Below are 19,920 nucleotides of genomic sequence, written 5' to 3' on the forward strand. Positions count from 1 at the left end.
TTAGGTAGCTGCGTGGGGCCCTGCGCGCCCTCCCTTTCTTTCCCCAGAGGATAACGATGCAGGGCAAGAGAGGAAGGAAAGGGGGGGGGGCGGTCGAAGAGAGATTTTTTTTAAAGGGGTTTGGATTCAGGAATGTGTTTTGAGGCTAACTCTTGGGGGCGTGGGAAGTGACTTGGCCTCCCCGGGCCTGGCTTCCTCGCGTGCACAGCGGGGCTGGGCACTCTCTCCTGGGCGAGAGTGTCGGGGCGCGGGGGCAGCGGCACGGTTTGCCCGCCGGCAGCACCCGAGCCCAGCACCGCCGGCGGCCGCGAAGGGCGGTCCGCCGAGGAGTGAGCGCAGGACGAGCGGATGCTAGGGCGCCGCACGCCGGCGGGGGCTCCGCGAACCCGGCGGGCCCCACCCCGGGCGCACGCGATCGCGGGTCGGGGAGCCGGGTGGGGAACCGGGTGGGAATCCGGGGGGGGCGGGGGAAGCGGCGAGGCCCCCCCGCCGGCTGCCGCCGCCGCCCAGACGCTCCCTCGGCCGCCCCCGCCGACGCCCGGCCGGCGGGCCAGCTCCGGGCATCCGCTGCCACTTGCCCGCGAAGCCTCGAGGCCCGGCGGCCCGCGTCGGCGGCGGGTCTCGGCCGCGGCCTCCGCCCCCCGGCTCCAGCGCTCCGCGGCGCGCGCCCAGCGCACCTGACCCCGGCGGGCGGGGCGGCGGGCGGGGCGGGGCGGGGCGGGGCGGCGGGGCTGACGTGACCCGCGGCATGGAGCGGGCGTGATTCATCAGCCGCCGCGCGGGGCCGGGGGGGGGCGAGCGCAGCGGCCGCCTAGGCGCCCGGGGCCAGGCGGTGGCGGCGGCGACAGCGGCGGTGGCGGCGTCCCCGGCCGAGCCTCGCGCGCGCCTCTCGCTGTCGGTGGCCGAGCCCCTGCGAAGGGCAAGATGGAAGAGATCCTGAGGAAGCTGCAGAAGGAGGCGTCCGGGAGCAAATACAAAGCCATCAAGGAGAGCTGCACCTGGGCCCTGGGTGAGCGCGGGGCGCGGGGCGCGGGGCGCGGGGCGCGGGCACCGGCACCGGCACCTGCCTGCGGTCGGGCCCCGGGGCCCTGGTGGCCGCCGCCGGAGGGCCGCGCGGGCTGGGGCTGAGCCGGCCCTGATGCGGGGGGGCTGCGCCGAGCTTCTGCCGTGGGCGCATAACGCGTGATTGCGAGAGTTGCCCCAGCCAGTTGATGCGGGGCGTGGGAATTTGGGATCGGGCGTTAACATCCGTCCGCCTCCCCTCTGGCCTCTGCCTTCTCCCAGACCTTAACCGGGGACCGCCGTCCTCCTAGCCAGGAGGCCCCTTTTTCCCAGATCCCCAGCCAGGCGGACGATGGTCACCCATCTCCGAGTTAGGACCACAGCCGGTGCGAATCCAGGGGCCCGATTCCAAGCGCCTGTGGCGAAAAGGGAAGTTGAACCATCCTCCCGGATCTCGAAACATTGGCGACTGTGACGAGGAAGGAATGGCTTCTTTAATTTGATTTTCCGGATAGAGGCCAGCATGGTTATTGTACAGGAGACATTACGTACGGGTGGGATTGCGTTGCCTCTGCAATTCTGCTGTGGTGTGCCCTTCAGACAGGTGGGATTTTAAATTTGTGAGCTGTGCAAGTATTGAAATAAGTTCCAGGTGGCACATTTGTGTCCCCCACCAGACTCAGGTTTGCAGAACTCCACCTACAAGAAGACTGAAAGACATTCATTCCAATTTGGCACGGATTTGAGCAATCAGAATGGTCTGAATGGGAATGCAGAGGGATCAGGAGCATACTTCGGGTGATCAAAACAAGGAAAGGTGGAGGAGAAACCGAGACAGCTCTGTGTCCCGTCCCCCACCCCCCCCCCCACCCCCGCCCGCCCTGGCCCAAGCCTGCTTGCCATTCCTCAGTTGCCATTCAATTACAAAATAAAATTAAATCTCTTTCTCTCATAATCAGAAAGCAATCAGTGCTTGTTATGACACTGCTGTGCTACAACCTGAAAAAGCAATGTGCCATTAGCAGGTTTTTTACTGTATGTAGAATCCGATGGTGTTTCAGGTGACTCTGTTAATATGTAGAAGATCAGAATTCACATATATTGGGTGTCTGTGTACAGACAATCCTAGCAACATCAATTTTCTTTGACATCTGCATATCATCACGAAATTTTCTGCAATATTTTCTAGGAAGTTTATCTTGTAGGCGGAACTTGACCATTGTTTACCCTTACAGGAATCTGGACCAGATATAAATGAGCAACTAGGCTCTTAAAGCCACAGTATTGTTTTTGCATTGCCATTGTCATTCAGCAGACTGATTCAGAGCTAGATTCCTAAATGTCTCTAATGAAGAGTCACAGATGGCTGAATAACATAATAAAGCAGGGCCTGACTACGCTTTAAACATCCCATCCCTGTGTTCATTATTATTTTGCTCTAAGTTACGCAGATTGAGATAACAGAGAGGAGACCAGTAATGGAGTATTTTTCATGTTTAAATTTTGGTACTTACATCTTGTTAAGTTAAACCACAGTGTGGCTGAGGTGAGATCCTGGAAGCTACGTGGGAAACCCAGAAGTGAGGAAGGTATCTGAGTGGAGCCTGGAATCCGACCTGACCCCAGAGAGTGGATGTGATTTTTTTCCCCAGTGACTGTTTTTCTGTAGTTACCAAGGGGAGTCAAAGTGGCGTGAAATAGTTAAATAACAGTGCTTGACACTCATTGTGCAGGTTGGACTGAATAAATCAGGAAAACAGATCAATGAAGAGGGCATAAGTATGTGGTCAGGGGTGGGTTGGGGAGGAAATTGGTGTGAGTTGGTGGAGCTTTTAAAGTAGATTTGTCTTCAAGAATGGGTAAGCTGTGAATTCTTTCTCTTCTTCACTTATTTATTTAGCACACATTTATGACGGCCTCCCTTATACTGAGCATGGGGATATAAGGATAAGTATGATGCTTCCTCCCTAGAAGGAATTTGTTAGAAGGGCATGTGGAGAGAGAAGCCAGCGGGAGCAAAGGCTATATAGTTTCCTACTCTGTTTTCCACTCCAGTTCATTTTCTACCATTTCATCTTTTTTTTTTTTTTTAACTGTGAAACACTTCCTCTTCCTCAATCTCCATTATTTCTCTCTAGATTAAAGTGTAAATTCCTTAAAACACTCTTCAGAATCTAACCCCAGCTCTTGTTTCTTATTGCCCTTCCCCCAGGGGTCCCATAAACTATAGTAAGCTGAAGCTTCCACAAACACACTGCACTGCACACTCTGCTACCTTTACTTGTGCTGCGAAGTCCCTTTCCAGACTCCTAAGGCCCAACTCACATAGGAAGCATTCCCTGAGCTCTTCAGTCGAATCCATTCCTCCCCTAGGTTCAGAAACGTGCCCTCACGACTGTCTTAGAGCACCTGCTACTTTGGAGTATTTGGGCATAGTTATTCTTCTGGGGGCAGGATAATTGAGAAATATTGTATTTGGGAGACCAAACCGTTCACCTCCCCAAAACAACAACAACAACAACAATAACAAACCCTAATTTAATTTAATTTAAGCTGACCGGCAAAACAGAATTTATTCATTCTATTAGCTAAATATCCCTTGTAAGGCTAGCTATGGGTTGAGTTTGGCTCAGAAATTATATACTGATCAAGGACCTTGCTCTGCAGGAGTCTCCATAGCTTTAGGCTTGTGAATTATCACATTTAGACCATCTCATGAGAAAGAAGCATCAGCACACTTCAACCATCTGAGGGGAAAGGGATCATCTCTAACTGAAACCATCGTGGAAGGGAAGAGTCATTTCCACTGACCTAGTCCGTTGGAAGAGAAAGGTGTTATCTCCCATTTGGACCATCATAGGGGAGAGGGATTACCATGACATTTAGCCCATCACAGGAGAGAGGAGTTATCTCCTACTGAAACCGTCATAGGAGATGGGGGGTCATTGCTCTATGCAGGCCATCACAGAAGGGGTCATCTCCCACTTGACCCATCATCAGCTCATCTCAAGAGTGTGGAGCTCTTCCAGTCACTCCTGCCCAGTCTTTGGTTTCACTTGTTCTCTCTTGGTCCTGATGGGTCATGTGTATACCTGAATGAGTCCTCTAGCTAAGGAATAGAACGGACCCACTGGCTTAGATCTAGGCTACAAGGCTTCCTGAAATCCCTGACTCAGAAAAGGAAGGTTTCCTCAAAACAAATTTAGGGTTCTGTTTCAGAAGGCTAGTCAACCAAAACAACAAGTATCGACAGTATAGACTCATGCTTCTTGAATGTAGGGACTGTCGCTTATGCTTTATTGTGGCTTCTGCATTTGTAAGAAAAGAAGCAGATGTTCAGTAAACAGATCAGCCTCTTAATGACTTGTTTGGGTTTTAAGATATAGTCATCTTTTTTTCTATTATAAAACTTATATATGCTCATTTTAGAATACTGAAAAATATTTGGACAGTATAAAGAAAAAAACTAATGTCACCTGTAATCTCAACACCCAGAGAGAATGCTGATCACATTTTAGAGTATTTCCCTTCTGCAAGGGGTTATAGTTTCTATGGCAGAGTATCATTTGTTTTTTTGTTTTTGTTTTTAGCTTTAGCATTTTCTTCTATGTTGTCATTGATACTTCTCTGAAAATTGGTTTTCTTAGTGGCCGCATAATAACTGGCAAAGAATGTATATATGTGTCTTCCCTCTATTTTGAACAATCTGGGTTGTTAGATATTTTTCTTGTCAGTGAGAAAATGGTCTGACTAGGGAATAGAAAGAATAAGGGAAGGGGTCAGCTTGAGGAAAGTAGAGACAAGAGCATTTTTCTTCAAGAAGTGGTGATCCCAGACCCACGTGAGCTGGGACGGGCCAGATGACATAGAATGTCGGAACATTAGAACGTCAAGGGACTGTGTCTTCATTTTAGAAACTTTTGGTGTCTTACATATATCAGGGACTTGTGTAAAATGGATTTGGAAAATGGAAGAGAGGAGAAAGAAAACTAGAGGCTGGAATGCCAGGTTGGGAAGGAAGAATAGTCCGTCCACCACCATCCTTCCCTCTACCTTCCCATCTGCTTTTCCTTCCAGCCAGTTTCTGTTATGTTCACAGCCAGGCTTCTTAAAATGTGTCTATGGTGATTGTGTCCATAGCCTCATCGTCTACTCATTCTTCAACTCACTGCCATCTGACTTCCTCCTCCATCATGCCACCAACCGTGGCTAAAGAATAAGGCACCCAGACCCCAGTCCAGGAGGGCATTCTCAGCCAGGTGGAACATACCGGGTGTCTATCTTACCCTGGCCTCCAGGACCACAATTTTTATCATGCCTCCTAAGGGGTTCTGTCTCCTTTCTCCAGCACTTCTCCCTAGCCTAAATGTTTGAGCTTCTCAGGAGTTAGCCCTGAGCCCTCTTCTCTTATTCTCAACCCTACTGGAGTTGACCACATCCATATCCACAGCTTCAGTTCAGTTTCTGAGAATGTGATGCTCATATGGACATCACTAGTCTGCAGCTGGGCTCGACACCCAAAGCCCGGGGCAGACACCTTCTCAGCATCTCTCCTTGAACAGGACAGGCTCATTACAGCTGCTCTGTGATTGTCCTGTGTTCTTTTTATTTCCTCTGCCTCTTGGTTAGCATTTGTAGGGTTGGGCTCTATTGAACATCCCGAGTTGAATATAAACCCCTCTGTCTGATGAAGAAAACTACAGTGATTTGGTCATTATAGTGTTAACACCTCCCCCTGGACAGTAGCATCAAATTGTTGTGGGCACTGGCCCCTGCCCTGCTAGCTGCTAGGCCATGCTTTGATCTGCTTCCTGCACATGCATCTCAGGGCTTTCCCTTCTTGATGTCCTGTCTTGTCCTAACAGCTGACCTCAGTTCTTCCACTGCCACCGTTAGCCTTGTTGGCCACAGCATCCCTGACCCTACTGAGCCCATCTTTCTGTTTTGTGGATTGTCTTGCTTGCACCCGCTCTTTGCCCCATTGGCCACAACAGGCTCAGATCCTATCATCAGGTTTTGGACTGTTCTTACCCTTGAGTCTCAGGGATACATATGGTATCCATTTTTCCTTCTGATCTTTTAGCAGACAGGGAGAAATATTTCTTTTCCAATGAAAATGGTTTGCATTGACAGGTCTAGTTGACTCTAAGCAAGGAAGAAGGAGTTAACACAGTTTGAGCTGAAAAAATTGGGAACAAATTGGAGCTTGTGATACTGGGATTTCTAATGAAAAATATAGACTTGGTCTTTTTCCTTGTTTCTGGCTCAGAGCTCCTAAAATCCTTGAATTTCCTAGGTGAAGAGAACCATAAAGTGTTGTTATATAAATGAGGCAACTTAAGGATGGGGACCAGTCGCTAGGAGGACCAACCCTGTGCTTAGAGAGTTGGAATTTTCAATCAGACCCCAGACCTCCCCAGAAAGAAGAAGGGATGGAGATTGAGTTCAGTCTCCAATGGCTGATGATTTAATTAATCGTTCTTACATAATGAAGGCTCCATAAAGACCACAAAAAGGACTGCATTCAGAGAGCTTGTGGGTTAGTAAACACATGGAAATTTGGGGAGAATGCCACCCTCAGAGACATGGAAGCTCCTCTTCGCCTTTTCCATTTCCATACCTTGGCACGTGCCTCTCTTCCATCTGGCCATTCTGGAGTTTTGTCCTCTTGTAATAAACCAGTAATGTAGTAAGTGAAATGTTTCTCTGAGTTCTGCAAACTGTTCTAGCAAATTAACTGAACTCAAAGAGGGGATCATTAGAACCTTCAGCCTGAGTCTTTTACTAATGGGATCTGACCCCATCTTCTAGTAGATATTGTCAGAATTGAGTTAAATTGTAGAATGGCTTAGCTGGTGTCAGAGAATTGCTTGTTCATGTAGGGATGCCTCTCCCAACCACACATGCTGGAATTCGCTGCAGAACTGTTAGCGTTATTGAAATAGAACAGGTTTGGGGGGGGGGGTGGTAGGGAGAGAATAGTGTTTCATTATCTCTACAATTGGAGGCAGCAGTAGTTTGAATAATCCACAACAATGGGAAAGTATTGAATATCCAGGTTAGGTTAATGAGATTTAAAGGTGAGCTTCCTTACTGTAGGATTTTTTTTTTAAAGTTAAAAATCTACCATGTCAGAAATGTGTGTGAGAATAATGAGATGTTGCATAAAGTGCCTTGTGAACATCAAGTGTCTCACAATTATAAATTATTATTTAAGGGTATTGAAACAGTATTTTCGAGGAAATAGCTTTCTTTTCTGTATTTATTATTTTTTAATTGAAGTTTAGTTGATACACAATACTATATTAATTTCAGGTGCACAATTTAGTGTTTTGGCTATTATATACATTACAAGATACTTACAAAAAGTGTAGTTACCATCTGTCACCATGCAAAGTTATTAAAATATTATTGATGATATTCCTTATGCTATGCTTTTCATCCTGTGACTTATTTATTTTATAACTGGAAGTTTGTACCTCTTCATCTCCTTCATCTATTTCGTCCATCTCCTGCACCCCTCCCCTCTGGTAATCATCAGTGTATTCTCCGTGCATATTCATGAGTCTATTTTTGTTTTTTGTTTATCCATTTGTTTTACATTCCACATATAAGTGAAATTATATGATATTTGTCTTTCTCTGCCTAATTTTACTTAATATAGTACCCTCTAGGTCTATCTACCCTCTCACAGATGATGAGATTTCATTCTCCTGTTTATGGATGAGTAAAATTCCATTATATATATATTTTAGCCCATCTTCTTTATCCATTCATTTATTGAGGGACACTTAGGTTGCTTTCATATCTTGGCTATTGTATATAATGCTGTGATAAACATAGGGTTGCACATATCTTTTTGAACTAGTGTTTTCATTTTCTGTGGGCAAATACCTGGTAGGAGTAGAATTACTGAATGGTATGGTAGTACTGTTTTTAATTTTTTGAGGACCCTCCATACCACTTTCTATAGTGGCTGCACCAAGCTACATTTCCACCAACAGCTCATGAGAATTCTCTTTTCTCACATCCTTACCAGCACTTATTTCTTATTTTTTTGATTTTAGCCATTCTGACAGGTATCAGGTAATATCTCATAGTGGTTTTGATTTGCATTTCCCTGATGATGAGTGATGTCAAGCATCTTCTCATGTGTCTGTTGGCCATCTGTATGTCATCTCTGGAAAAATGCCTATTCAGGTCCTCTGTTCATTTTTTAATTGAATTATTTGTCTGGTTGAGGTTTTTAAAAAAATTTTTTTTGGTGTTGAGTTATATGAGTTCTTTATATATTTTAGATATAATCCATTTATTAGATATGATTTGCAAATATTTTGTCTCATTCAGTAGATTGCCTTTTGTTTTTGTTGATGGTGTCCTGTGCTCTGCAAAGGTTTTTAGTTTGGTGTAGTCCCAAGAGTTTATTTTTGCTTTTGTTTCTCATATCTTCTCTCTATTGTTATAGTAAGAATATAGCATTTTAGACAGTTGTAGCTAAATTATATTGGCATTCTGGTTCAGGTGAGAAGTTTAGCTATTCAATCTGTGTTTCTATAGGGAAATGTATCCTAATTTTTAACTCCTCCAAGGAAGTCTTTGGAGTCATGAAGGGGAAGGATTTTTAAGTACGAATGACTTGCATGCAGATAATTGAGAATTGACCAGTTTATAATTATAGGGATTTCCAGGGAAAAAAAAAGAAACTAACAAGGAAATTTATCTGCAGATTCCCAGTCTATACATTATTTATTTTTAACTTTGTAATTTTCCTTCTGCAGAAACCCTGGGTGGTGTGGATACCATTGTCAAGATCCCTCCACACTTGCTGAGGTAAGGAGACTGGAGTTATATAATGTAGTGGAAGTAAAAACCACCGTGTTTTCCTGAAGGCCCAGATAACCTCATTGGCTTATAGCATTTTACTTGCTGACCAATGGCTTTTTTATATCTAGGAACAGGATGGGAACCTGACTGCAGTGATTCCCAGGCATCTGTGGAATAAATGAAGTCAGTAACCCAAAGGAAGCAGTTGAAGAAGTAGATGAAAGATAAAACTGGTCAAGGAGAGAAATTACCAAAACCTGAGTGAGAATGTAGATAGTAGACAAGATCTTCCATGCAGACTGGGAGATGGTGCCCCTGCTGGGAAGAAGCAGTCCTACACCCTGGTGGGGGTAGGGGGTTAGATTTAAACTCTCATTGGCCCCTTGGCTGGACACCATCTCACTAATTCTATAGCCACATAAAACAGGCTGGAGATAATGAACCAGTTTCTCTACCTTGCTCACCCTTCCCCACCTTCCTTTATCATGAGACAAGTGCCCTGTGTGGGACATTTGGGAAGAACAAAGCTGTGGATTCTTTCTCTTCTTCACTTATTTATTTAGCACACATTTATGATGGCCTCCCTTATACTGAGCATGGGGGCATAAGGATGAGTATGATGCTTCCTCCCTAGAAGGAATGTGTTAGAAAGGCATGTGAAGGGAGAAGCCAGTGGGAGCAAAGGCTATACAGTTTCCTACTCTGTTTTCCACTTCAGTTCATTTTCTACCGTTTCATCATTTTTTTTTTTTTTTACTGTGAAACACTTCCTCCTGTGCCCATAATCACACCACCTAAGGATAACCACTAAAAACAGTTTAAAAAATTTTCTTAACAGACTTTTTCCTACATATACATACTTAACAAATTAGTATGAATTTTATTTATGGTTGTTTCCTGCTTGTTTTTTCAGTCCACATCATATGAAGAACATTTTCTTACATCAATATATGTTCCTCAAGTTAAAATATTGTATATTCTTCCACTATATGGCTGCTGTAATGTTTATTTAGTAATATTATTAAACATTTGGATGATTCCCAATTTTTTGACATTATTAAAAATATTGAACTTACAGTCTTTTGTTGAGTATAGTTCTATACTGTCAGGACATTATGATTTATTAGATGTTTTCCATCTCTACAAGGAGAATGAACAAGAATCCTGTGTTTTAAAAAAAAATTATTGCTTCTCCTGTAGTATCTGCTACAAGCTGATATGTTGTAAGGAAATACATGTGTTAATCAAACCAAAGTACGTTTCTGTGTATAAAGCTAAATGGACAGAATGCCTGGCAACGATACTCTTGCCCAGAGGAGGGGTGTTCCAGTTGGGGTATGCATGCACACAGGAGAACATGGAGACTCTCCAAGACATGTGAAGGCATAGATGGTTTAAGGGAGATATTTCCTGGTCCCTGTTGTCTATAGGTACTCTTTCTGAAAACTGATTTTGCTACATCTCCTTTTCTGTGTTATCTGTTATAGTCCCTCTTCTCTTTGACCAAGGAAAGCACCACTATTAACCCATCCCATTCTGAATCTTACTGTGATGTGTTGTCCTGGAGTGCAAAAATCTTTTCCCACCAACAAAGGACTATGAAAATACTAGTGTTTGTGTTGGTAAAGGGGACGAATGTAATGACCAGACCACACATTTTTTTGTAAGTTAGTTTTTACTTCTTGGCTTTCAACAAAATTGAAGGAAGACCTAATCTTTTATAAGGTAATAGACAAAAAGATAATAAGGAATACTTCATCCATGGGTATGTGAAGTAATTGAAGAGAAAAATAAATGACTTAAATTTTAAAAATAAAAAATATTTAAAAAATAAAGTAAAATTATACTTTCCAGGTTAATTATATTAACATTCTTATAAATAATACTTAATACTATTTGGATCAGTTGGGTCCATTAATAATTACACCTCAAAGTACAAGAAAATTTAACACTTTAAAGCCTTTTGGCCACCGGAAATTTTTTAAAAATTACTTTATACACATTTTGTTACACGGAAATATAGTAGGAGAGTAATAAAGGCCTCTTAAGAGTTAAAACATATTATATTGAGAGAAAATTAAGTTGACGAAGTAGAATGGAAGAACAAATTCAAGGTGAAAGGAGAAAAATGTAGCATCTTTTACTATTAAAGAAGAGTGTGCTCATATACTTTTCTGATGGATGAAGGTGGTTTTCAAATTGGTGGGATATTCAGATTTCATTAGGTACATTTAAATAAGTGATATGTTTTAATTAAAAATTGTAATATTTCCAGTATGCCAGAATCATAGCCTTTTCCATTAATTAAAATTATGACAAAGAAATGTAAATGTCAGTTTAAAATACGTGAAAAACAGAACTTTAAATTTTTTAAGTGGCTGGTTGATTAAAAACGTTTGGTAACAACACTTTAAAGGCTAGTTCCTAATCCAGAGGGTTGTTGAACCTGACGGCTGGGCTTTTTGTGATTCTGGGTCTGTGATAAGAGTTCTGCCTATAGTGTTAGGGGTGAGAAAGTGGCAGTGATACCAGAGGAGCCTCGTGGCCTACTAGTTAAGCACATTCATCAAAGGACAACTGATATTTTTCAACCCTTGATGTATGTACGTCCGAGGATGTCATGGGGCACAGATGAGGTAGAGAAAATGCAGTGTTAATGGGATCTAAACATGGTTGGTCCTCATTTAGCCATGGCATTTAGCTTTACTTTCCTCCATGGCTTCGAGATTCACCCAGAGCCCAGTTGCCATCTTGTACAATCCATAGAAGGGGGCGGGGGGATGTCACCAAATAGGTGGCAAGGATGCTGGATCAGGAGCTGTGGATGAATATATATTGGTGTCTTTTCATATCTTTACTACCGTTAGCAGATAATTTGGAGTGTTTATCCTAATAAAGAGCTGGTGATGTCATCCTCATGTATGTGTATTGTGTTCTCCGTATGCATTGAGGTTAATCAAACATTTTTGTACAGAGAATTAAACCATATGCATGAGACAAAGCAGATGTGAGCATTGCTCTCAAAGGTTTTATATTCACAGGGAGGAGAATAAACACATATGTAGCTGAAAAAACAGTGTTTTGTGGTAGCAACTGTAAATTCATTGTAGAATTTTATACGTAGAAGGATACTTCAATTTGACCATGATTCACAATAGTTGGGAGGCTTTTAAAGCCTCTTTTAGGGTAGAGGGATAAGCCATAATTAGAACAAAAAAGAGCAATTGAATCAATATTTGTCTGATTTACTAGCTCCCTTTATCGTAAGGGAAGTGATATAATGAGATACGCTGTAATGGGTTTTTCTCTCTTTGTTGTGAAGTCAGTCTTCCTTTAATCCTCTGATTCTGCTGCCGGGCACTATTAAACCCAGACAGGACTTAACTCTGTGCAGGCATCATGTTTACCAGAGCATCCTTCTATTGTTTGAGTACCTGCTCAAAAAAAATCTAGTCACTGTAAATATGTGTATCCAAGAAAGAATTTGGATATGTTAATTATTTTTCTTCAATTATATTTTAATTATTTTTCTTTGATTTCACTTTTTTGTAGTATATGAGAAAGAAACCAGATTCATTAGCTATGGCTTACAATCTCCTGATTTTGTATTCAGATTTGGTTTCCATTATTTACAGATATTTTGTTGTTTTGGAAGGGGCAATAGGGAATAATACAAATCTCAAATACTGCTGTGCTGTTTTTCTTAATTTTTTCTTTTGCCACTGATTGATTGCTTTTTAGGTTAAATATATTAACGTTCTGATAAATAATTACTCATATTGTTTTGCTCAAATGTGTACATTAGTAATGATAGATCAGAAGAAACCAAAGCCTTGAGAGACCTGTGGTTCCATTATCTTCTGTTTTTCGTTTATCATTGATTGCTCCGTGGACTTCTTGTACAAACTGAAGTAGACCAGATGTCACAGGAGTGATTTTAGTCACTCTAGTGACTAGATTCAGTCATGTGTAGGGCACTATAGGGGAGAATCCCACGATAAAACATTTTAGATGAAGATAAGGAGTGGTCAGAGGCATTGCCTATTCCACGCCAGGCTTGCAGTTAGCAAACGCCCACTCTCAGGGTCAGTAAGTGAGCCGCTATAGCTGCAACTACAGGAATTCATGCAGAGTGCCAGTGAGATTTTGTGCCAGCCATGGAGGAAGGTCCAGGGAACCTGTCCTGTGGAATATTTCTAGGGAATTCTGTGGAATTTGTTCGTAGTTATGTGAATATCATTCTACCTTCTTGCCCTAAGTCTTGCTTTTGAACTTGGCAGTAAGTTTAAGAGTCCTAACCTTGGGCAGCCCCAGTGGCTCAGCGTTTAGTGCTGCCTTCAGCCCAGGGTGTGATCCTGGAGACCCGGGACGAGTCCCACGTCAGGCTCCCTGCATGGAGCCTGCTTCTCCCTCTGCCTGTGTCTCTGCCCCTCCCCCCCAAGTCTCTCATGCATAAATAAATAAAATCTTAAAAAAAAAAAAAGAACCCTAACCTTCCTCCATGATGAGCCTGTCCCTTCACTGTCTTTGTTCCTCTTTTCCTTCTTTAATTTAAGGCCTTCCATATCTACACAGGGTTGAAAACCTGTGAATTAGTGGGACATCACGGTGTTCTTAAACTCAAGAAGGAGGTCATTGATAGCTCAGGCTCTCCCTTTGATTGGGGTTACCATTTCCATATCCTACTTGTTTTACAAGCAGAAAGCAACTGAGGATGCTGACCAAATCACGTTCGCATTAATAGTCCTTGACTTCATCATTGTTAGCTGTTGTTTTTTCAGCCAAGTAATAAATAAGACCTGGATGCTACTAATCAAGAAATATTATTAGTTAATAGCATGAAATGTTTTCTGTTCTCTGACATTTTTCTCCTTGAAATTAATAGAACCCTGTTAATTACACTGGAATTTTAAAAAATGTGGCACTAAAATATTATTTATCTTGCTGAGTTTCTTCATGCCCTCTAAAATTTTTTACCCGAGGCCAGTACCTCACTCACCTCACCAGGATTCCAGCCCTGTACTCCCTGTCCCCTCAGAAAGTTCTCATGGCTCCCAGGGCCATCCCCGTTCAAGTCAAGCTTCATTCTGCCCTTCCAGATTCCACAGACTGTTTTAAGGACCTTGGTTTCTGTCCTGCTTTGAGTGGAACCTTAGTGGCACATGCCATCAGGGAAACAAGCTCTTTCCCACAATGAAGGCTGTGATTTGTTCCGGGATACTCTGTCTCACATGTACTAGTGTTTTACTGAAGGCATTTCCCAGCCCCCTCCTCCTCCTTCCTGAGCCCATCTCAGAAGTTGAAATAAAGCATGCTCTTATGAATCCTCTTCCTTCTGCATGCCAGAGCCTAGACCAACATGGCAGGTCTGCAGTGTTTGCTTAGCAATCCCAAACTCCCTTTCTAATGGGGCATTAAAACACGAGGGAGGTATTTTCTGAGCTGCTCTTTTCAAGATTGTCTACTGGGTGCCTCATTTACATACAACTCTTGCCACTTTGTCATCCTTCTTATCCTTAAAGACTGAGCTGTGTTTGCTAGAAGGGATCCTTTTCTCTTTTGTACCTTCACTATACATAAATCTCTCAGGATGCTTATCAATCAGGTTGGCAGCTGACTAGGGCTTCTGTTCTGAGACCCTATCCTCAAGAAGGTCATATATATAAATTATTCATCTTACGGTGCTCTGTAAATGCTTGCAGGATGAAACTGATTCTCCAAACTGCACTGCATATCCCAGGGCACCTGTGCCTCATCTCCTAGATTCTTAGAAAACACAGTATTTGGAAGGATCCATGCCAGAATGAAACCTCAGCTTTGACAAGACAACTTTTTACATCTCACTGACTGAAGGGCGGGGTGGGGGGGTCCCAAAGAGTAGGATCGGAAGCCCAACACCCAATCCATTGACTCAGCTAGTATAGTCTTAAATGCTTCACTCTCTACTCAACCAAAGCCCTGTATTAGATCATGGGTTGGGAGTTGGTAGTAGTTATTGGGACTCTGATTAATGTTCTTTGCCAAAGGGCATTGATGATGCAAGAATTTCAGCTCTCATTGGCCCGCCTAGAAGAGGCAAGCTGCCTCCTCTGCCACATGCCCAACATGAATTTGACTTGGAGTATTTCTGTTCTAAAGAACTAAAGAACCTTCACCACCATCCTGCTCCAACCCAGGATTTGCTCCTTCTGTTAGCCCAGGTTATTTACAATAGGAGTGGTATGGACGAGATAAAACTGTCAAGGGAATCTTCGAGTTGTCTTGTTAAAAGGCAGCCATTGGCAGTGAACCTCTTGTTGGCATTTCTCAGTGCCCCTTTGGGAACAATCCCAGACAGTACTCCAGCCACAGACCAGCTGCCTTTTGCTTACTACCTTCTCTGTGATTCTTCAGAGTCAATCTCAGCCTAATTACTTTTCTCCTGCTAGTTGCTATTCCCAGAAAGACTCTTACAGCACTTCTTCCCATTCATCCTTGTGTGTGTCCCACACATGACTCTTGTCCCTGCTCTGGCTGAGCCTCTGCTCAGCCTTCTGCTTCATTTTACTTGGGTGGTCCACATTTTTTTTTTCAGCTCAGATGCTGTCATGTTCCTCCCTATTTTGATTGGGGGACCTACTGATCTTTCATGCAGAATGGGAGCACATTCATCAGCCTTTATGCTTTAAGAGAACCATCCATAGTAGCTCCCCATTCTTTGTATGGTTTTATTTTAATTGCTTTTCTGCTGCTATTATCTATTTCAGTGTTTCAGTTCTATGCTTTGAACCCTGGAGCAACTTCTTTTTTTTTTTTAATTTTTTATTCATTTATGATAGTCACAGAGAGAGAGCGAGAGAGAGAGAGAGAGAGAGAGAGAGAGAGAGAGAGGCAGAGAGAGAAGCAGGCTCCATGCACCGGGAGCCTGATGTGGGATTCGATCCCGGATCTCCAGGATCGCACCCTGGGCCAAAGGCAGGCGCCAAACCGCTGCGCCACCCAGGGATCCCCTGGAGCAACTTCTACAGATGTGCAACATTTTTATTTTTTAATTGAAATAAACATATTCACATCAAGTGGGAAAGACTGATTTAAAATGGATGAGAACAGCACATATCTCAATAGTGGTTTTGGCAGACAGTTTCAATCTCAGCATTGTTGTTTCTTGTGTCATGAAGAAGTGTTGGGCTTTCCTTGCTAGCTCCTACAGTCAAGAGGAGGAAGCAAAGGATGGTAGTGTAGAATTCCCAGGTCCTGTCTTCAGCTTGTGCTAACTGAATAGGGGCTGTTAGCATAAGTGCAGGACAGGTGTTTCTAATGAGGCTTCCACGTTATTCCAGGTGAATTGGAAACATCTCTGCTTCTCATGAATTTAAACTCATCTTGAGGTCTTATCTCTTTCTTCCCAAGTACAGCTGACCTCCCCTTGCAGAGGCAGGCAAATGTAAGTAAATATTGGCTCTGTTTATCTTTTGCTGGTTCTGCAATAGGAAGATGATAATGATTATGATGATGATAGAATAAGAGGTTTAAGACCCTTTGGCTAATCTAAGCCTGGCTCATTTACAGTTATAGGGAATTCTTTATCTCAGTGAGTCCTGAAAGGAAGGAGGGAGACTGTCAGCCTTGCCAGAGGTATATAGGGACCATTTATGTGCACAAGGACTTGCCTTGGCGTGGACCTGATTTGTTACACCTTCCTGAGATCAGAATTGCCCTACACAGGTGAGCATAATGACATTTCCGTGTTGACCACAAAAACCCATTGGCAAGAAGAACGTGGCATGTAGAGAAGCCTCTAGCAGGGGGGGATGCTGAAATCCATGTTCAAAGTCAAGGTGCCCCAAAGATCTAATTTCTCTTTTTCCTTTTTTTGCTGCTGTGGAAGACAAAGAGTATTCCTGTCACCTTTTATCTTATTTTTTTACGATTTTATTTATTTATTTGACAGAGAGAGAGCATGTGCATGAGCAGGGGGAGTGGCAGGGAGAGGGGTAAGGAGAAGCAAGCTCCTCACTGAGTGAGGGGCCTGATGTGGGGCTAGATCCCAAGACCCTGGGATTATGACCTGAACCAAAGGCAGATGCCTAACTCACTGAGGCACACAGCTGCCCTCTGTTCCCTTTTTATGTATCATAAGTAACAGTACTATACTATTTCCTAACTTATAGCTTCTTCTGCTATCTGCCAGCCTGTAGGTCAGTCCTAATGGTTTTCTTATTCTATTCCCTTTGATAAGGAAGACTTACAATTAGCTCTCAATTATAAAGCTTCTCCTTGTTAATATCCCCTGACCTAAAAGCAGTTTTAAATGATGCAGTCAATTAAAGAAGTGTATAACCCACCCAGACTAGGAGGATATTGGGCTTGATGGATATATTGGGATGTGAGCAAGATGTTAATGTTTTTTTATAATGTTTTTTAAAAGATTTATTTATTTATTTATTTATTTATTTATTTATTCATGATAGACATATATAGAGAGCGGCAGAGACACAGACAGAGGGAGAAGCAGGCTCCATGCAGGGAGCCCGACACGGGACTCGATTCCGGGACTCCAGGATCACGCCCTGGGCCAAAGGCAGGCACCAAACCGCTGAGCCACCCAGGGATCCCCCAACAAGATATTAGTGTTCAAGAATAGCCTTGGCCACTCATCATTCCTTTTGACAAGTGGTTGATGTCTTTATTTTATAGCCCTTGATTCTAAAGGGGAAGTGTTGGAAGGAAACATAAAACTCCATTTTGAGGAATCCCTGGGTGGCTCGGTGGTTTAGCATCTGCTTTTGCCTCAGGGCGTGATCCTGGAGACCTGGGATCCAGTCCCGCATCAGGCTCCCTGCATGGAGCCTGCTTCTCCCTCTGCCTGTGTCTCTGCCTCTCTTTCTCTCTCTTTCTCTCATGAATAAATAAATAAAATCTTTTTTAAAAAATAAAAAATAAGACTCCATTTTGAGAAAATATAACAATCCAATCATGAATTTTCCTTTCTTAAGCCTCTATTCTTTTTGAATGGAATAAAGGTAGGCTTTTTATTCTGTTTGGTTTTTATAATTAAACTGTGCCTTATAGGCAATTTAAGTCCAAATTTCCTTCTTTTTTTCAAAGTATGCCTCTGAGAAATTGTTTCTATTGATGGGTTATAACAGTGGATTCCAAGAGATGGGTAGGGACTGGAGCTTATTGATTCAGTGATATAAATGTTTCAGTGAGTTGTTTGTATCTCCCTTGTTCACCCTGTAGGGCTTTTTTTTTCTACTGGGGAAGGCATAGTGCAAAAACTAAAATCATATTTAGTTTCTTTGGATATCTTCATTTATTAAATATTTTATATTCTGTTTTCATTTTGGTGCATATTTATGTGTAGTTGGACTGTCTGTAAGTCAGTATGATTATGGAATTACACAATAATACCCTGGTCTATCTTTTCAAGTGAAGTTCAGTACATTTGACACAGGAGATCTCCTTTACCTCTTCATATCCCAGTGCTCTGTTAATAAAATGTCTCGAAGCTTCAAAGCTTTCTGATTCATATTTTCTCAACTAATTTGAATACCCTTAAGAATACAAGTTAACATTTTGAAAACCTTTCTTATGTGACAGAGCCTCTCCCAGGTGTTGTGCATCCTGGTCTCCATCCTGACAGCCCTTCTGTGCAGCAGGGGAAACGCTGTGGTTTGGAAAAACCAGGTAGCCAGCCACACTTCTCAAGCTGGCCTCGGGGAGAGTCAGGACTCCAGTTTACTGTCTTAACCCATTATGGGGTATTCCCTCCACCATTATTGATTCATCAAAAAGGGTTATTTTTTTCTTTCTTGTAACTGTGAAAAACTGAGATATAGAATACTAAATTTCATGCAGTACATTATCTGATGAAGCACCATCGTTGCAAAGAGCTCTTGGGAAATCCGTATTTAGCCACTGCTCGTTAATGAGAGCGACTTACTAATGTTGGAGTTGCAGATAAAATCACCCGGTACTGAAACAACTTTAAATGCAATTTCCAAGGAGCCAGAGCTTTTTTTTTTTTTTTTTTTAAGATTTTATTTATTCATGAGAGAGAGAGAGAGAGAGGCAGAGACACAGGCAGAGGGAGAAACAGGCTCCATGCAGGGAGCCCGATGCGGGACTCAATCCCAGGACTCCAGGATCAGGCCCTGAGCCAAAGGCAGATGCTTTAACCACTGAGCAACCCAGGCGTCCCAATGGAGCCAGAGCTTTTAAAAGAGGGGGTGTCATATATTCAGGCTGAGGGAAGAGCTGTGAATTAGTAGAGCTGTTGAGATTCATGTGTGTACAGAACTTTGCCAGGAAATGACCTAAATTGACTTTTCCTCTTTGTAAGGCAGAAGAGACCTTGAGATAAAAGACTCCAGTCTGAAATTGATGTGAGTACCCACGAGGGAAGCCTGAGTAATTATGTCATTAACTAACCCTTACCTCTCTGAGCTTCTGCTCACTTGAGTGGGGAAAAGGCTAATGAGCAGCTATGGTGGTCTCTTTAGGGAGGGTTACCATGAGCAGTGAGCCTGCAGACCTCCTCAGAGGAAATGTAGCCAAGGACTGATTTTTACCAAGTTAGGCCTAAACTAAAGAAACGCATCCAGTATAGATCACGTTCTTAGTGAGAGCAGACCTGGGCTAATTTTTAATTTAATGAAGTCCAGAGAGAACAGTTGTATTTTAAAGATTTTTTTTTTCCTCTCTAAAGCTGTATCTTCCCCATTGCCTGCTTTATTTTGTAAGCCTCATTTTGGTTTTCTGTATTGCCAGCTGCAAGAAAAATCTTTCAAAGACAAAAAGGGTTTTGTATGTGTATTTCAGAGTCTGTTGGTGGAGAAGAAGCCAGGAAACACTGTCCAGCTGTGGTTGGCAGGCAGGGGCTGGACACAGAGGCCATCCGGGTTGACCTGGGGAGGGTCACTGTATCTGCCCTCTGGAAATTTAACTGCTCTTCTGAAGTAAACCTGAACGTGGAAGACAGAGCCAGTAACACGACCTTTGCTGAAAGCGAGGAGGGAAGCACTCACGTGTTTCAGACATGGTCAAAATATAATTGTAATTTTAAAGTCAATAAGATATTTGATTAAGAAAGAAAACAATTGTTAGTTTAAG

At 42.9% G+C, this 19,920-nt stretch overlaps 1 protein-coding gene across 5 annotated transcripts in view; it reads left to right on the plus strand.

Annotated features, from left to right (window-relative positions):
• Positions 1-770: 770 nt before the first annotated feature.
• ARFGEF3 (ARFGEF family member 3) overlaps positions 771-19,920 on the plus strand; it is a 176,252-nt gene continuing 157,102 nt past the window's right edge. For all 5 annotated transcript variants that reach the window (XM_025422392.3, XM_025422396.3, XM_025422393.3 and 2 more), the window contains exons 1-2: positions 771-1,009; positions 8,781-8,832. In XM_025422392.3, coding sequence (XP_025278177.1) covers positions 925-1,009; positions 8,781-8,832 — 137 coding nt within the window. In that variant the 5' untranslated portion in view covers positions 771-924. The remainder of the gene's footprint in view (positions 1,010-8,780; positions 8,833-19,920) is intronic.

This window comes from Canis lupus, chromosome 1, assembly GCF_003254725.2.
Source record: "Canis lupus dingo isolate Sandy chromosome 1, ASM325472v2, whole genome shotgun sequence".
Taxonomy (NCBI): domain Eukaryota; kingdom Metazoa; phylum Chordata; class Mammalia; order Carnivora; family Canidae; genus Canis; species Canis lupus.